This window comes from Pongo abelii, chromosome 11 (genome assembly GCF_028885655.2).
Source record: "Pongo abelii isolate AG06213 chromosome 11, NHGRI_mPonAbe1-v2.0_pri, whole genome shotgun sequence".
NCBI lineage: Eukaryota > Metazoa > Chordata > Mammalia > Primates > Hominidae > Pongo > Pongo abelii.
The window spans coordinates 84,179,363-84,196,777 of NC_071996.2; the positions used below are offsets into that span (position 1 = coordinate 84,179,363).

A 17,415-nucleotide genomic window follows, 5' to 3' on the forward strand; every position below is an offset into this window, starting at 1 on the left:
ACCAGATATTTTTAAAAATAGTTGAAGACAAACATATGAAACACATAAATAATCATCACATTATTAGAGAAACATACCTTATAATTATCATAAAATGACTCCCAGGAGAAATAATTCACATGGCAAGCATGTTTAATAAAACCAGGACATTTTGACTCTTACTAATAGTGGATTAGTTTTTTTCACCTTTTTCATTTACTTTTTTTCTGAACTCAGGGCAATGAACTTGTAGACAGCTATTTCAATTGCAGTGCTATTTCTCTGAGGTATTGAATCTCAGTTATTATAATTTTGAAATCCAATTGGCTTGGACTTCATTATTTTCCAACTAAAAAGATGATTGATTTATTTGAAATGTATAAAGAGTAATATAAATTTTACGCTTATGTTTCCTTGAAATACGTAGGTAAAATTCTTCTAGAAGTGTAAGTTACTCCTAAGTGAACAGGTCAAGAATTACATAAATTCTTTAAACTACCACTTATGAATTATTGCCTTTATGTAATGAGTGACACCTCAGCAGACTATTAGATTTAGCTTGCATGGCAAAGAACCCATTTAGATTCATGAAATGGTTCTCACTTTCTTGGTAAGATCTGGCTTGGAAGTTTTTGTTTGCTTTTAAATTTTTTCTTTTTTCCTTTTCTTTTTTTTTTTTTTTTTTTACAAATTTGGAGATCTTCATGAGCAGATGAATATTTACTATTTCAGATTTGAAATAAACCCTGCCAAACCGCTAGAATATTTATTGAGAGAATTTTTTAAAAATTGCACAAATTAACACTGGAAGGTCAAACTAGAAGCCAATAACATAGAGGAAGGACAGATAATCAGGGCATAAGACTGGAAAGATGACATTTTTAAGAAAACCATATATATAGATTTGACTTAATCATGTGTTCACTTCATGTAGAAAAAAAAAAGCCTTCAAATCAGAAACAAATCTAAAATATAAAAAAGTCATATATAAAATTAGTCATATAACCATATAAGATAGAATTATTCCAAGTGACATTTGAGCAAAGTGCTGTGTCTGTACTTCCTTTGTCAATGTTCTGAGAAAAAAAGGAATCTGAAACATTATGCAAGACTTTTATTAGCAACAATTTTTATATTTTTGAAATGTTTATATAAAGATTAAGCAAATAACTAAAGATTTTAATGTTAATAGAAACATAAAGTTCATAAATCTTTATAAAAACAATTTTTAAAATTTGTATTTTTAATTGTTCCCTCTTTTATATTTCAGGTTAGTCTTTAAAAAGCTGTTTAATAAAGAGAATTCCAGATATTATTTCCAGTAGTCTATATAACTTTGACTATTATCACTTCAAAAATAACAATAGATGTATTTCAGTAATTAGATTAATTGCAATTCTCTATATTTTTGCAGTTTTGTTTTATAACATGAGTTTGGATGTGAACAGAAAGGCAGAGTCTCCACCAAGATTCTATTTTTCTTCTAATGGAACTTCTGACGTGATTACAGGAAGCATACAAGTGTCCAGCAGAGTAGCTAACTGTAGAACACATCGAGCATTTATGCGGGTAATGTAAGCTATTTTTTATTAATGAATATGTGAACTTCAACGTTGTTGATAGCAACTTATTGTATTGGTATCTTTTTATAAAATGTAGATAAAAGCAACTGTTACCCCTCCTGAACTATGACCTGTTGCTCCAGTTAAAGTATTAGACAATCTCAACCCAAGTAATTCAGAGTCCTCTTATTGTATCATCCCTTTTCACATTTATCACATTTGACCTCATCATTTGAAAACACTTGCCTTTTCCTTTCTAAAATTTCATTTCTCCTATCCCTGTTTATCTACTTGCCTAGAAATATACATCTTCAGTAGCTCAACTGAGCCTCAAATCTATTCCGTGGTACGTTTTTGGGGGTGGGTCAGGGGAGGCGGGGAAGTTAGTTTGTTTTTCATACGACTCCAATGAAGCAGAATCCAACATGACTGCTTTTGGATTATGTCTTTGTTTCCATGCCAGCTTTGTCAGTGATGTCAGTGGGAACTCGCACAGTTGTAGCATGGTGGGGATCATCTGTGGGCCAGGACGACAGCTCTCATGATGGTTTGGGGTATGTCCTGCCAAAGCACAGCCGATTTCATGTTTCTTTTATTAAAACACTCATTCCCAAACTGATCATCGCACTCCTCACATTGGTCAAATTTTATCATATGAAGCTGTGCCAGGTCTTTTTCATTAGGGAACCGTGTACTTCATCAGAAAATCTATTGTCACAAAAAGCCAAACTATTCCCAGGAGCCCTTTCTGGGATTTCAAATAGTAGCTTCAGCTTAGGGCTTAATTTTCCCTTAGATACTTATTCCAAGCAAATGCAAGCAAGCATCAAGACTCCAATACGTTATTAAATGCTAAGAGCAATAATCCCCATGCTATTTCCTTATTTCCCTTAACAGTTTTTATTGTTGTACTAGAATAAAGCTATTAGATAGTTCAGAGCCAAAAGTATAGAATATTAATGTAACCATCATTTATATGGTAGGAATTAAAGAGGTTCTTTTTTTCATGCTTCATAGATGTCGTTTTACTTACGTCAGTCAATTGTAGAGACAAATATTGAGATCATTTTAAAGGCAATAAAAGGGCCAACATTAGATGTTCATAAAGAAACACATTGCGTTAAATTTCTAAAAGTGATCTGGTTTATTTAGTCCTGTGTTTCTTGGCATCGTTCCTATAAATAAGGGATCATCAAAATTGTACAGCTTTTTCGGAGTAAATTTGTAGCAGAAATGATTAGCAGAGGTAAGTGTTTTGTTGCATGTATATTTGTAGTGTTACCATGGTTTTGATGGTCGCAGGATTCAGCCATTGCCTTTGTACCATATTGCAAATATTAAATGATAGCACTTACTGCTGGGATTGTACATGGCAGAGACTTTTTAAGAAATGCTCGTTTCCTTCAGTATCTTTTTCTCTTCCTGAGTTACCTTGCTTGTGTTTGGAACACTTCTAAAACTCGTATATAGAAAGGCAAAAAGTTACTCCAACCCTCTCCTTTGTAACAAACACACACAGAAGATAAGAACCACAGTTGCAGCTACCCTGAACTTGAGTTCTGTCAAGGAGCTGTAGCTGTTACTTAAGAAGGTATAGGAATGTAATAAGTGTACTTTCCCACCTCCACCAGGGTAATAGCTCAAGGCATTAGGAAACATTGACACTCTTAAGTTTCTACAGTCTGAAAGCATAAGACAGCAACCTGAATTCTTCCATCTTCCTAATACTAGAAAAGAAGACGCATAGCAGTTGGGATGCCTGGGTTGTTCCTGTGTTCCATAAAACACATCTGGTACCATGGTACCAGGAGTGGGAGTGTTAACATATGTATCTATTTTATCTCTGCATTCCTTACAATGAAATGAAGTGACACTTGTTAATTATGTACTGGGGCCCACTACCCCCGCTTGTCAGAGGACTCCCTGCCTGTGTGTTGGTTGGACATGCTTTACTTGTGTAGATGTCCCTACTGGCCATTCACTCAATTAATTTGATAGGTATTTATTGAGTACCCACATTGTGTCAAATTCTGTATATACCAGTGAATAAGACATAAAAAGATCACTACCTTCATGGAGCTTATAGTCTACTGGGGTGAGACAAAAAATAATATGATAAAAATATACATTTTATAGTATTTTGGAAGATACGGGTGATAAAGGAAAAAGGAGGGCAGAGTACAGAAATGTGCAGTGCTGCAGAAGGAGTGAAATGGAGAATTTTAAATAGGATACTCAGAGTAGGCTTCATTCAGAAAGTGACATCTGAGCAAAGACGTGAAGGAAGTGAGGAAGTTACCCATGTAGATATCTAGGGCAGTTGTTCTTAGTTTTAGGGTGCAATAGCAACAACACCTGTAGGGCTTCTGAAAACACAAATTGCTGGCCCGCATCTAGAATCCCTGATTTAGTAGGTCTGCAGTAAGGGCTGATAATGTGCATTTCTGCAAAGTTCCCAGAGGACCTATACTTTGAGAACAACTGGTTCAGGAGAAGAGTATTTCAGCGAGGAAAGCTGAGTCAAAAGGCCTCAAGAATGTACCTGGTTATTTTAAAGAACAATGGGGAGGCAAGGATGGCTAGAAATGTAAGCAAAGGGAAGAATGGTGGAAGGAGAGATTATATAGAACCTGTGGCTTTTTCTCTGAGAGAAAGGGGGATCTATAACAGCATTTGGCAGAGAAGTCACATGATCTAACATACGTATACAAAGGAACACTCTAGCTGCTGTGTTGTGAATAGAGTAGGAGATCAAGAGTCAACACATGGAGGAGAGGCTACTGTGGTAACACAGGTGAGAGATGGTTCCAACAAAAGTGGTGGCAGTGGATATGGTAAGAAGTAGTTGAAGTCAATTTGCTGACATCCAATTTACAATTTGCTGAGAGACTGGATGTCTGGCATCTGAGAAAGAGGATCTGTGATGACTCCAGGGTCTTTAGCCTGAGCCACTTGGAAATGTAGTTTTCATCAATTGAGACAATATTGCAGGAGAACACCTTTTGAGTGGAAAATTCTAGAGTTCAGTCATGGGCCTGCTTAGCCAGAGAGACCTATCTTAAATGTAAATATCAACTAAGCCTTTGTACATACTCATCTTGAGTTGAGGATAGGCAGAGAACAGGAAAGGTAACTTAATATATCTTTGGCATATGGATGGTATTTAAAGCCGTATTAAGATGGCTGAGATCAGAAGAAGGCCACCGTCTGTACTCTGGGCCGCTACAACATGAAGAGGTTGGCGAAAAGAGGCCCACAGAGGAGATAAGAAGATTCCAATCAGTGAGAAAGGAAGAAAATCAACAGTGTGTGGCATCCTGGAACTGAAGTGAAAAAAGGGGAAAGCATGATGATGTTTTCTATACTGCAGCTTGATCGAATAAGATGAGGGCTGAAAACTCAACATTGGATTTATAATGCAGAGGCTGTTGGTGGTGGTGGCAAAAGCATTTCAGACATTAGTGGCGGGAGGGGAGAAGGAAAGGAATCGGAAGCGTTATAGGTTATTCTTTCAAAAAGTTTTGCCCCAAAGGTGACCAAAGAAATGGAGCTGGGGGTCAGTAGCTGAACTGGAGTGAAGAGTTTTCTGGGTTTTTGTCTTTTAAGACAGGAGAAGCATTAGCATGTTTTTATGCTGATAGGCATGCTGCAATAGAGTGAAAAACTTGGGATATATGTGACAGGGGAGAAGAGCTGGGGCTAAATTCTTGAAGGCAAAAAGGGAAGGATTAAATGTACAAGTGAGAGGGCTGGTTCTAGATAGGCATGTGCATGATTCATCTGAGTATGTGCTTGCAGATACTGGGTAGATGTGGTGATGGGGACTATGGAAGTTCTTGTCTGATTGCTTTAATAATCTCAGTGAACTAAGAAGCAAACTCATCAACTAGAGTAGGGATGGAGGAAGTGGCATTTGGAGTTTGGGAAGATGTGAGATAGTCTTCTAGGAGAATGTGAGAGTAACAAAATAGAGGATGGTTGTCAGATGGTGTTTGGGACCACTTGCACTTATTGTCATAAACTGAGTGTAGCCTGTGCGCTTGTGTTTTTTTCCCAGTCATGTTCAATCTTGCAGGAGTAGATGAAGAGTTACAATTAACCAGGGTTGTGGTTTAGTCAAGAGAGTGAAGCAAGCAAGGAGCATGCAGTGGGAGGGAATGTACAAAGGAATGGTTATATTTTTGGTTGTGAAGTTGAAGCAGGCTAAGGAGGGGAGGGGGTACACCAAGACGGTGAGGGACCAGGAAAGAAATTTGAATTGGAGATCCCAGTACAATCAGCAAATTGTTGGAATTGACTATTAAAGGGATCAAGCTGCAAAGATGGCATAGATATTATAAAACAGAAGAGTCCTTGGAGACCTAAAAGTGAGGAAAAGATTGAATTTTGCTTTTATTTTTGCTGACAATTCTTTGATTACCTTATGCAAACGAAAGCCTTTAAATTTACTTACAAAATCCGTTGAGTTCTTTGATGGCGGGGAATTCGGCTGTCAAAAAGACTCCAGATCTTAAGTTTATATAAAACATATATTTTAAAAAAGTATTCTCTTTTAATCACAATTCTTTAGTTTTATGCTAGATCTTCTTGGACTAGAGGTGCATTTTTAATAGTCTAATAAGGATCTATATCACTGGCATGTAGATTTTTGTTCTGGCATGTTATTTTTCTGAGGCTATGTTTTCATTTATCTGGTTAGTAGGGGAATCAGTTTTCTTAAGTCTAATCATAATTAAAAGAGTATCACACAGGATTACTTTGCTTGACTGGTCAAAATTTGTTCCTCATAAAATAAGAAAGAAGGAAGAAATTGTCTTTTTTTTTTTTTTTTTTGCTTTAAAAAAACCTTTGTATTTTAGTTGATTATAATTATGCCAAGCTTTAATTTTTGCCACCAGAGCCATACAATTATTAGATTTTGCTAATGAGTTAGAATGATATTTCTGTAATATAAAGGAAATGGTTAATTTCATTTATATCTTTTAGTGTTTTATCTATTGAAATCATCTTCTATTAGACATTGCTTTTTCCTCTATGAAAAGATGTTTCCCCATTTATGTAACTATATGAAAGTCTTTGTTTTTGCTTTAAATATACAACTTCATCAAATTTTAGAGATTTCTTAGGACAAGGGATAATTTTGAAGCAGTTTTGATTTAGGGAAACCCAAACTGTAACTTGAAGCAGTTTTTAGACATGTTAGAGCAGCCATGGTAGTGAAACTTCCCTTGAAATTTTGACAGATGATATCTCTTGGTTGAACTTGATGGATCTCTGCATCAAAATATCCACTGATATTTCAGAAGAGAAGAAGGATGCTACATTGGGATAACAAAAGGAAACAATAAGATTTCCTGTTTGTCTGCATTTCCAATAAAGCTAGAAATACTGGCTTAGTTGCTGAACGAAAAATGCCTGTCCCCAGAGATATTCTGAGAGCCAGTGAATTCAGTGGCCTTCGCGTGTTTTATTAAAATCATGACATCAATCTACCTGGGTAGATTAGTTAATTCTTTTCTTTCTTTGATTTCTCAAATTTCTGAATTTTAGATTTCTGAAATACGGGTTTATTTTGTTATGTAAAATGACAAAATAGGTGACTTCTAAAACTCATCTTTTTTCCATAGTAGGTTCAGGAGAACAAATGTGTATTTGATTAGTAAATATATTTTTTTGTATTTTTTTATTTCATTTGCTTATATTGTTGAATGATACATGCACATAGTTTAATGAAATGTCATTTACTCCAAAGAAGAAATTTTTTAACAATAGCACACTATGGACTGATTCATATATGCAGACATTTCTGCTGAAAATCTAAGTGCGAGCAAACTATATCACTGTTTTAATATTATGGTATTCTAGAAGTGAATTGATTATTATAACATATGTGAATTCTTTGTTAGATTGCAAGGTCTTTGAGGCAGGATATTATCTTTTGCATATTTGTATTCTTAGAGCTAGCACAATCCATTACGTAAGGCAGAAACTTAATAAATATTTAACAAATTTATGGATGCTATGTTCTTGGTGCTATTTAAAAAATTCTGTAAGAAAAATCTGAGAATGTTCTGTTGGTATAATGGTTAGGGCATTTGTCTTGAGGGTGCTGTCTTTTCTCAGGAAATTGTAGTGCTAGATGTCTGACTGTTCTCTACCACTTGAGCCAAGCTTACTAGATAAAGGGACTGCAATTATACAAGATGGTGATGGTTCAGGTACCAACCTATGTCTTGGTCTCAGCTTTTCTTTCCCGAGCCCTGCATTAGCACCAGAGAGGTATTTCCAAAATCTAGTCATATTCCTTGCTTAAAATCTTCCTATGTAAGAGCCTCCCCAGCCCCTTTTATGTGTAGATTAGGTGGCCCTACTTCTTCTGTATTTCGACATGCCTCTATCAGAATATTCATGCCCCACACTGTCCATGTGGATTTGTGGAACATAGATTGTGACAGGTACCGACTTTCAGTTTTGTATCCCTAGAGCCTCCTTGGACACAGTAGACCCATGAATAGATATCTTCAAGTATTTATTCCTGACATTATTTTTTATTTAGTGATATCTTATAAATTTTTTTGCCCCACCAAATTAACAGGAGTACATGGGCCTGTTGCTCAGCTCTCAAGTTGGCCAGAAATACAGATTTCCATGAAAGTCAAGCAAGAAGACAGACGTTATGTAATTTCAGGCATGTGCTAATTTGTATGCTTGTGGGCACCCTATTTTATGTAATTGTCCATAAAAATGTGGCATGGAATCTTCATTATTTTTAATATAGATAGCACATGCCCATCCAAATTTTAAAATGTAAACAAATCTACTTTTTTACTCCCAAATATTTAATTAATCACTTTAAGACATTTTTGATATTACAGCTTTTGTCCTTAGGTGGAGCTGTTAAAGTTAAATAAGTGTGAATATCTGTCAAATACAGTTTTTGCAAGAGTGCATGTACATTTTATATATTGTAAGAAAAGCGTAATTAATAGCTAATTAGGATAATGAAAGTAATATACAACAGATGTAGAGAAGACCTTGTGGAAAATTAGTATGAATTAGATAGCATGTGATTTGGTCAAAGCAAGCTTGTTGAGAAGAATTAAAACAGTGGACATGTGGAGGGACAATCAGTGGCTGTCTAGCTCCTACACCTAGGGAATAATTTAATCAAGTTTGCTATTGTAATACTCAGGGCTTCAAGCTGTTCCGTTTTCACAAGTCGATAACTTGGGATTTGGCCTTGATTTGCAGCATTCCTATATGGTCAAGGTTTCATGTTGAGGTGATCACTTACCAAGTAATTTAATAAAAGAATCTCTGTATAAGAATGGAAAAGTAATCAGGGATCTTGAGTACTCTGATTCAGGCTCCAAATCTTCTAAATACCGTTTAATAAATAGAGCTCTATTCCTTGTTCTATAACTAATTTTCTATTTAATGTTGATGGTTGGCAGTAGTTCAGTTTTCTTATTCCTTCCAAATGTTCACCAGAATCTCCTATTCTAGGAAACTGAAATTTAGTAATTCCTTAGTTGGCTTATATACCTGAATTTTGAAGCAACATACAAATCTTGTCATGTCTACTTTACGGACATTATGTCATTTAATCATCACAACAATAAGGTATAGGTATAACCACCATAATTGTTATTAGTCCCATTTTCAGATAACATAACTAAGCCATAGAAAAATTAAGAAACTTGTCCAATGTTAGGTAGATAATAAGTGGTGGACCCCAGATTTTGAACACCAGTTCTTCACCTTCAGACCACTATTACTTTTAACCACTATATACATAAATTGATAATGTTGTAAGTGAAAAGAGAAAAAAGATTACATCCTTTTTGTTTGTAATTACATAAAGACATAGAATAGATATAGTCTTTTATGTGGTGTGTGTCATCTTTATTAAATTACTTCGTTGATTTTTATCAAAAGTTGCTATATAAATAATATAGCAACACAGCAATAATTTGTGTGATAGGGATTTTTTTCTCCTATTCCTTAAGGATTATTAATTGATGAGCTTTGAAAATAATCTATTCCTTGTTTGCTTTGGGGCAGTAATGTTTAAGCAATATTGCAATCCTGAAATATCTATAGATAAATAGAAACCTGGTCCACTGACATTACTCAGTAGGAGGTCTGTCAATTGCAGTGTCATGGGTCTACCCTGAGGAACTCATCTAGCATAACATAAACCTCAATTATGGCTTAAGTTAATATGTCTAGCCTGGGTGAAAACACTTGACTCTTTAATGGTCAAGAGGGAATTTGTTGAATCTATTTTTTAAAATGAGAAGAACTTATAGATTGAAATGGCCATATGAAAAGTAGAGTCAAAAACTGAGCCTTAAATTATTAGTATGAAAGACATCACAGTCTGTGACCAATTCGTCAAATTATCTCCTGAGTATAGCAACAATTCTAATACCAAGAAAAACAAAAACTGCATAGATTTTCTCCACTAGTTTCCATGTAGGTGGGCTATATCTGGTGATGTGAACTGCTCTCTCATATCCTGAGATCATTTCTACTTTTACTTTTTGCAGTGTCTAAAATCTTATTTTATAGATTTCTCATTGACATGTCTTACTTTATGTAGTTTCTCAATTGAATTCTGTTATAAATCCTCTTAGGTTACTAATAAGTAAAATCTTATTAGCTTACCCTTTTAGATAAGGAGAAGTCTGTTTTGTTGAGTACCCTTTGAAAATCACATTTCTGTCTGTGGAGTGCTTGAACAGGTGCTTTCTAAGAGACACCGTGTTTTATATGTTACCTGATTTTCATATACACTTGTCCTGCAGTATCCATGGGGGATTGGTTCCAGGACCCCACTTGGATACAAAAATCCAAGGATCCTCAAGTCCCTTATATAAAATTGTGCCATATTTGCATTTAACCTTTGTAAATCCTTTCATATACTTTAAATCATCTCTAAATTACTTATAATATGTAATACAATGTAAATGCTATGTACAAACTTGTTATACTGTATTGGTTAGGGAATAATGACAAGAAAAAAATCTGTATATGTTCAGCACTGATGCAACCATCCATTATTTGCCAACTATTTTTGATCCAAGGTGGCTGAACCCTGAGATGTGGAACCGATGGGTACAGAGGGCTGACTCTCTTTGTTTTCATAGACTTGAGAGTCTAGGACACTTTTACTATCTAGTGAAGTGCTTATTTAATCAAATGACAAATGCTTTCAAAGATATTTTCTTGTTGATTATTTCACTGTGTGTAAGCAAATAATTTTGAAAATAATGTGGAATTTTTTTAATGAGGCTAGCAAATAATCAAAAGCATTTGTAAGTTGATAGAAAATATTTTTAAAAGAAAATAATGTCTGCATATATAAATAAAGGTTAAAATGTAAGTATTGTCAATCAGTTGTAATAAACCCGAGCTGTTTCTTTGGAGACAGAAGACAATGAATTTTAAAAATCTGATTATTTAAAAAAAAAAAAAAACTGTGACCGCATATCAACAAGAATAGGAGTAAGAAATGCTGTGTAGACATTAGTTAAGATATTAAGTTTAAATGAATGTTATACAGAGCAGAATGGATTGTGAATGGGTTACAATTTCTGCATAATTGGTAAATAAATTCAAGCGTTCTTTGTGAAGTATAAAAGCACAATAAACTTAAAAAAAAAAAAATGGCCGGGCCCGGTGGTTCAAGCCTGTAATCCCAGCACTTTGGGAGGCCGAGCGGGGGGCAGATCACTTGAGGTCAGGAATTTGAGACCAGCCCGACAAACATGGTGAAACCTGGTCTTTACTAAAAATACAAAAATTAGCTGGGTGTGGTTGTGCGTGCCTGTAATTCCAGCTACTCAGGAGACTGAAGTGGGAGGATCACTTGAACCCAGGAGAGGGAGATTGTAGTGAGCTGAGATCACGCCCCTGCCCTCAAGCCTGGGTGACAGAGCAAGACTGACTCAAAAACAAAATAAATAAATAAATAAAAACTTTAACAACTAATAAAATCAGTGAAGTGACCAGTGTATACAATTAGATGTACAAAACAAATACTTTTCCTATATACCATTCAGTATCTGTTAGAAAATATAATAGAAAAGTTCCATAAAGAAAGAAAAGGGCTAGGTATGGTGGCTCACACCTGTAATCCCAGCTCTTTAGGAGGCCAAGACTGGAGGAGCCCTTGAGCCCAGGAGTTCAAGACCAGTCTGGGAAACATTGCAAGACCCTGTCTCTATAAATATGAAAAAATTGGCTGGGCATGGTGGTGCACACCTGTAGTCCTAGCTACTCTGAAGGCTGAAGCAGAAGGATCTCTTGAGCCCAGGAGTTCAGAACTGTGGTGAGCTACACTTCACTCCAGTCTGCTGACAGAGGGAGATTCCATCTCTTAAAAAAAAAAAAAAAAAAAAAAAAAAAAAGAATAACTAAAAAGGATGTTTTATAATAAATCTGGAGTCAAATGAATCAAATTCAATCAAAATGTTATTGAGAGCTATAAAGAGAAAATGTATAGGGTAAAGTTAAATGGTTTGATAAAAAGCACTTTGAAATGATTTACAAAAAGTTTATCATGAAAAATGCTTATGTTATAATATCAAGTTATCTTTTAAATGCGTAGAAAATAGCATGGAAGAAAATACTCCCAAGTACAGACCTTTATAACTATTATTGGATGGTATTATTTTTCATTTTTATTCTTTTTTGTGTTTTCCATAAGAAACGTAAATGATTTTGTGTGATATGAAAAAATATACATCTTCATTTTTTTAACAGTTTAGATAAAAGATAAGTATTTGCTTTGTCTTCCATGTATAGTGTTTGGCCTTATTCAGGAAAGGAGTTTTATATTTTTTTAATCTACGTGCTTGTTTTTGTTAATTCATGTGGTGGTTATTTTCCTTAGAAAGATGTGCGGGACATCCTCACCCCAATTCAGATTGAAGCTGCTTACCACCTTGGTCCTCATGTCATCAGTAAACGAAGTACAGAGGAATTCCCACCGCTTCAGCCAATTCTTCAGCAGAAGAAAGAAAAAGACATAATTAAAAAAACAGTAGGAATATTTTCCTTTATTCAAATTATTATGTGGCATTTAACTAAATTTTTAAAATATGGCATAATTCTGAAGAAGTGAACTATACGTCAGAATTTTTTTTAAAAATTATGAATTTTTAAAAACATAAAAATAGATTTATGATGTGTCTTGTTTTCCATTTCTTTAAATTGTTTATATTACCTTTAGGATATTGAACTGAATATTTTAAAATATGCATTTAATCACAACAGTAGATTCTCATATAAAATGCTGATGTTCTATTTTTAATGCCTTGCCAGTGAAGAAAGATATATTACTAGAGAGAAATCATAATGGGAGAAGGTCGTATTTATAAGTTAGTTATTCAGTGTCATCATGTGTCCTCAGTTTATCTTCCTCTTCTCATTTTCTCCCTTGCTTTCATCCTACTCACAGATTCGCTCACGTCTTCATAATCAAATTTTCTTGCTTAGTTTCACCCATTTACAGACACATGTATTTCTGTTATACAATAATTTCTTTTTAAAAATTTCATTATACGCTTTTCAGCCACATCCCAGGATCAATTGCATTTGAGATGGATCCTACATTCTAACCAGTGAACCGTTTTCTAAATTTTCTCAAAATATTTAAGTTTCACTGACAGTGTATTTATTCTCAGGAGTCCTGTTGTTCAGACCTTTAGTGTCTATCAACACAAAGACATAGTGTTTGTCCAAAAACAGGATGTGTCTGGGCATGGTAAAAAGCCTTCATTAAAATGTTCACTAATGACACACAGAATGTAAAAGATGAAAGGGACATTTAAAGGTCTAGTTCATATCCTGTCCAGACAAAATTACCCCATAGTCACTTTAAGATAATTGAGCTTACAATCACCACTAGTCTAGTCTAGAATACAGGATCAAGTGAAGATAACTGAAGAGCAGATTTTTCTCTATACCCTCATATGAAAATATTTACAGAAGTCAGGGGTTGTTTTTACTCTTCTGTTGAACTTCAGTTGTCAACATCAACTATTTGTAAATGTCTTTAATAGTGAAAATCTCAATATTGCAAGTACACAAGTCAAAACCTTAGCAATTTGTAGTTATATTAATTTATATTTTGATTCTTAGAACAACCTGCTTTACCAATAGAAATGGCAGAAAAAAAAATCATATTTATTTAGAGAGATATTTACACTTCTCCCCCAGCTGTAGGCATGCTATTTGACAGTACTCTAGTCACTTTACACTTAATGAGCCTGGCTCCTTCTGACTTTCTAGATCTCTCTTTGTTTTCTGCATCTGTCTGTCTTTACCTATTCCCATTATCTTCCCTTTTATCTCTCCCCATTTTTTCCTTTTGTCCAGCTTATGCCTTGGGTCTTCCTAGGTCTTTTGTAGTATTTATTGATCTTATTAAAAAACTTAGAGTTAATTAAATTCTGAAACCCTTACTTATTTAATTTTGTTCAATGTTTCCTCTAAGTAAAATTTCTAAGTATCTCCATGTAGCTAATTTCAATGAGTATAAAATAACTGTCCCAACATCTGCCAAAATTAAGTGCCATACTCACATGTAATAAATGGGATCAAACTGCAGCACCAGAAAATGGAGAGGAGCCCAGTGAAAAACATCTTGGCAGCTAATAAACTCCTTTAATGCCTTTCATTTAACTTTTTTTCCAAATCTTATTTCACTCACAAAATTTGGGCTTTAAATTTTACCTATTTAGAACTTAGCTCTTTTAGCCCTGCAAGTGATTGTCATTTGAACCCTACTAATTCTCAAATTGAACTTTTTAAAAGAGATAAAATAGAGTTGTCAATTTGATGTATCAATTTTATTTTTCTCATGCATCACAGATGTCGTCGTCTTTAAAATATATATATACTTGCTGATTAAATCAAAATAAAAAACATTGTCTTTTTATTTCCAGATAAACTTTGCAAGGTTTTGTGCCCATGAAAATTGTTCTGCTGATTTACAGGTTTCTGCAAAGATTGGGTTTTTGAAGTAAGTATATGTGGTATATAGTCTCTGTTAGTCATCAAGAGGGGGTAATGAGTGTGTGCATTTGCATTCCCAAAAGAAAAGGAACAAGAGCTAACCCTTGAAAATTAACAGCATTTAAAGAATTAGCAATGCAATGCTTAGCTTTTTATCGCCCAGAAAACTGGTTATATCACTCAGACTGATATATAATCCAAGTATGACAAATTTAAAAAGGAATAAACCATCTTGCTCTTCTAAATTCATAGAAGGGGAAACAGAGTAAAAAGGAAATAGATATGTGCTTTAGAATAGCAACTAAAACATAGCAAAGACTGGATAAATGTTGGTTGCTGTCGTTATTTTATGATGGCAAATAAACCACTGCAATTTTGTATCATATCTGGATCCCCTATATTCAAATCATTTTGCATATCAAAGAGATGATGTGAAAACAAGGACCAGAGAGAGAGAATGAGCACTTCAGGTTGAGGACTGATCGTAGAAGGCAAGTGAAAGCAGGGAAGGAGATGCGTCAGTGACAGGCCAGGAAAATGGGGAACTGTTTTTGGGAGATTGGGATATAAATGGAGCAGCTTTAATCTGGGACATGTTGAATTTGGAGGGACTTTTCTATGTGGCATTCCACTTGAAAATCTAGTTGAGAATTATGTTTGGAAGTTCCTCCATACATTAGTGACTTGTGAGATGGCCCAAGGGATAGAAATGTGAATTTCACAGAGGAAAAAAATTATGGATCAAATCTTGGGGGACAATTTTATTCAAGGAGATTAAAAAGAATGGGGAGTCCCTGTAGGAGACTGAGAAGGTATCTTCAAGGAATTAAAGAGAACTAAGTCCCTGGTGAAATAGCCAATGGAGAATATAAAAAGGGAGAATTAATATTGTAAAATTTATAAAAAGATCAGATAGCATAATGTCTAAAGGTCATGGAAGTTGGCATTTATTAATAAAATGTGACGGGTGGTGAAAAAATGGGTATCACTGGCAAATGTTAAGATAGAACTCTCAGTGCAGAAGTAGCCAAATGACAGGATTAGTGATTAAAGAAAGGAGAGTATACTGGGAACAAGTAGGTTGAAGTGAGGAATTTTTATGTATTTATCAAATGTTGTTATTTGTTTAATTATTAGAAGATGTAAATGTGAGGGCCAGAGGCAGGGAAAAGAATAAATTGGAGGGAGACATCTTCAACTTAACTCCCAGCACATGCTTTTCAGTCCATACTTGAATTCCCCTCTGAAGCATTTCACTGTTCACTTCCTCTTTTGAATGTCTTATCCTTTAATTTTCATGATACTATCCTACTCCCATTGTCTTAGTAGTTATTTAGCCCTTTCTTTTCAGCTGTTTTTGATGGATCTTTGGTTTTGGCACCCTAAATGGTCCTCCCTCAGCCCTTTCTCTCACTACCACATTCAACCTTGGTAGTCTTGCTCACAACTGCAACTTCAACTGGCATGCCTACACTGCTGATGCCTAAACCAGTGTCTCTTGAGTTTCACACCCACCTACGTATCAAATTCCCTATTAGACATGTCCTTTTGGGTGCCCTATAGTTTCAATCTGCCCAAGCACTATCCAGGAATGACATGGGCATTAGAAAGTTACCAAAGCCAGAATCCTAGGGCTCAATCTGCATTCTTTTCTCTTTCTTATTCCTGATATCTAGAATTATTAAGTTCTACAATACCACCACCTAGATGTCTTTCTATCCCTCATGCTTTGCTATCTCTACCACTATTACCCCAAACTAGGCACTCACTATCCTACCTAGGTCACTAAGTTCTCCTGCTTTCTAGGATACTGGCCTTTGATTTTGCATTATTAACATACACGTGTGATAACAGTGCTTCAGTGGCTCATTTTAGACTTAAAATCTAAACTCCTGGGTGGTATTTTTCACCAATTCCCCAGGGAGTTTTTTCATCAATGGCTGAATACTTATGGTGGTTTGGCTGTGCCATGCTCTCCTGAACCTCTGTGTCTTCTCACTTCTTCTGCCCATCTACCTGATTAACTTTTATGTATCTTTTAAATCTCACCTGTTTCCTAGAGGAAGCCCCCTGGTCTTCAGCTACTTAAACTTAAGTTCTGTTGTGACCTTGGTCCTGTGGCACTGTGCTCACGATTATTGAGAGTCTATCTCCACACTGTCCTGGAAGCTGCTGCAAAGCAGGGTCCTGTCCTTTCATCTTTGTGTTCCCAATGCCTAACAGTGCCTGGAGTGCTGCAGGTGACTGGAGAGGTTTGCTGAGAATGGAACAAGATCCCAAAAGGGATCAGATTCATAGGTAGAGGAATTAGCCGTAGTTAAGAATCTCCTTATCTTGAGCTAACAAGCTATGAATAGATGCTTGACATTAAGAAATTTCAATATGAAAGGAAGGGAAATACAGAGAACTCATGGATGGCTAGGATAAAAAGCAAGTTTGTGTATGGTAATTGAAGGCATTGAGGATATGTTTGGGAACTTGAATGGAAAAAATTCAAAATAGATAAAGGACAGGGAGTCAACTAGGAATAAGTAAAAAGGTTGACAAATAGGGTTGAGTACCCTACTGTGGTAGGATCACATATGGCCGAGAATCAATTAATTATTTTCACTTAGGTAATGTCAGTTTAGCCTTGAGAGTCCATAGTTCAGGGCCAAAAAGCCTTGACCTATTTGATTGATGATTGGACTTTATACTTATGTTACCCAGATTAACTGTAATCCAGAAACAGTGACTACTGACTACTTTGTATTCCAGCATGTAGGGTGGTGGCTTTATTGATTTCTTAGTTGAATAACTTATAATCTTCCCATTTCTGTATTTATGTTCTTCCTAAACTGCTTAATTG

The 17,415-nt window shown here is 35.2% G+C and overlaps 1 protein-coding gene across 1 annotated transcript in view; it reads left to right on the plus strand.

The window, feature by feature from the left end:
- ITGA4 (integrin subunit alpha 4) overlaps positions 1–17,415 on the plus strand; it is an 80,144-nt gene that overhangs the window by 39,735 nt on the left and 22,994 nt on the right. The window contains exons 15-17 of the mRNA XM_002812646.6: positions 1,394–1,548; positions 12,442–12,591; positions 14,498–14,574. Coding sequence (XP_002812692.1) covers positions 1,394–1,548; positions 12,442–12,591; positions 14,498–14,574 — 382 coding nt within the window. The remainder of the gene's footprint in view (positions 1–1,393; positions 1,549–12,441; positions 12,592–14,497; positions 14,575–17,415) is intronic.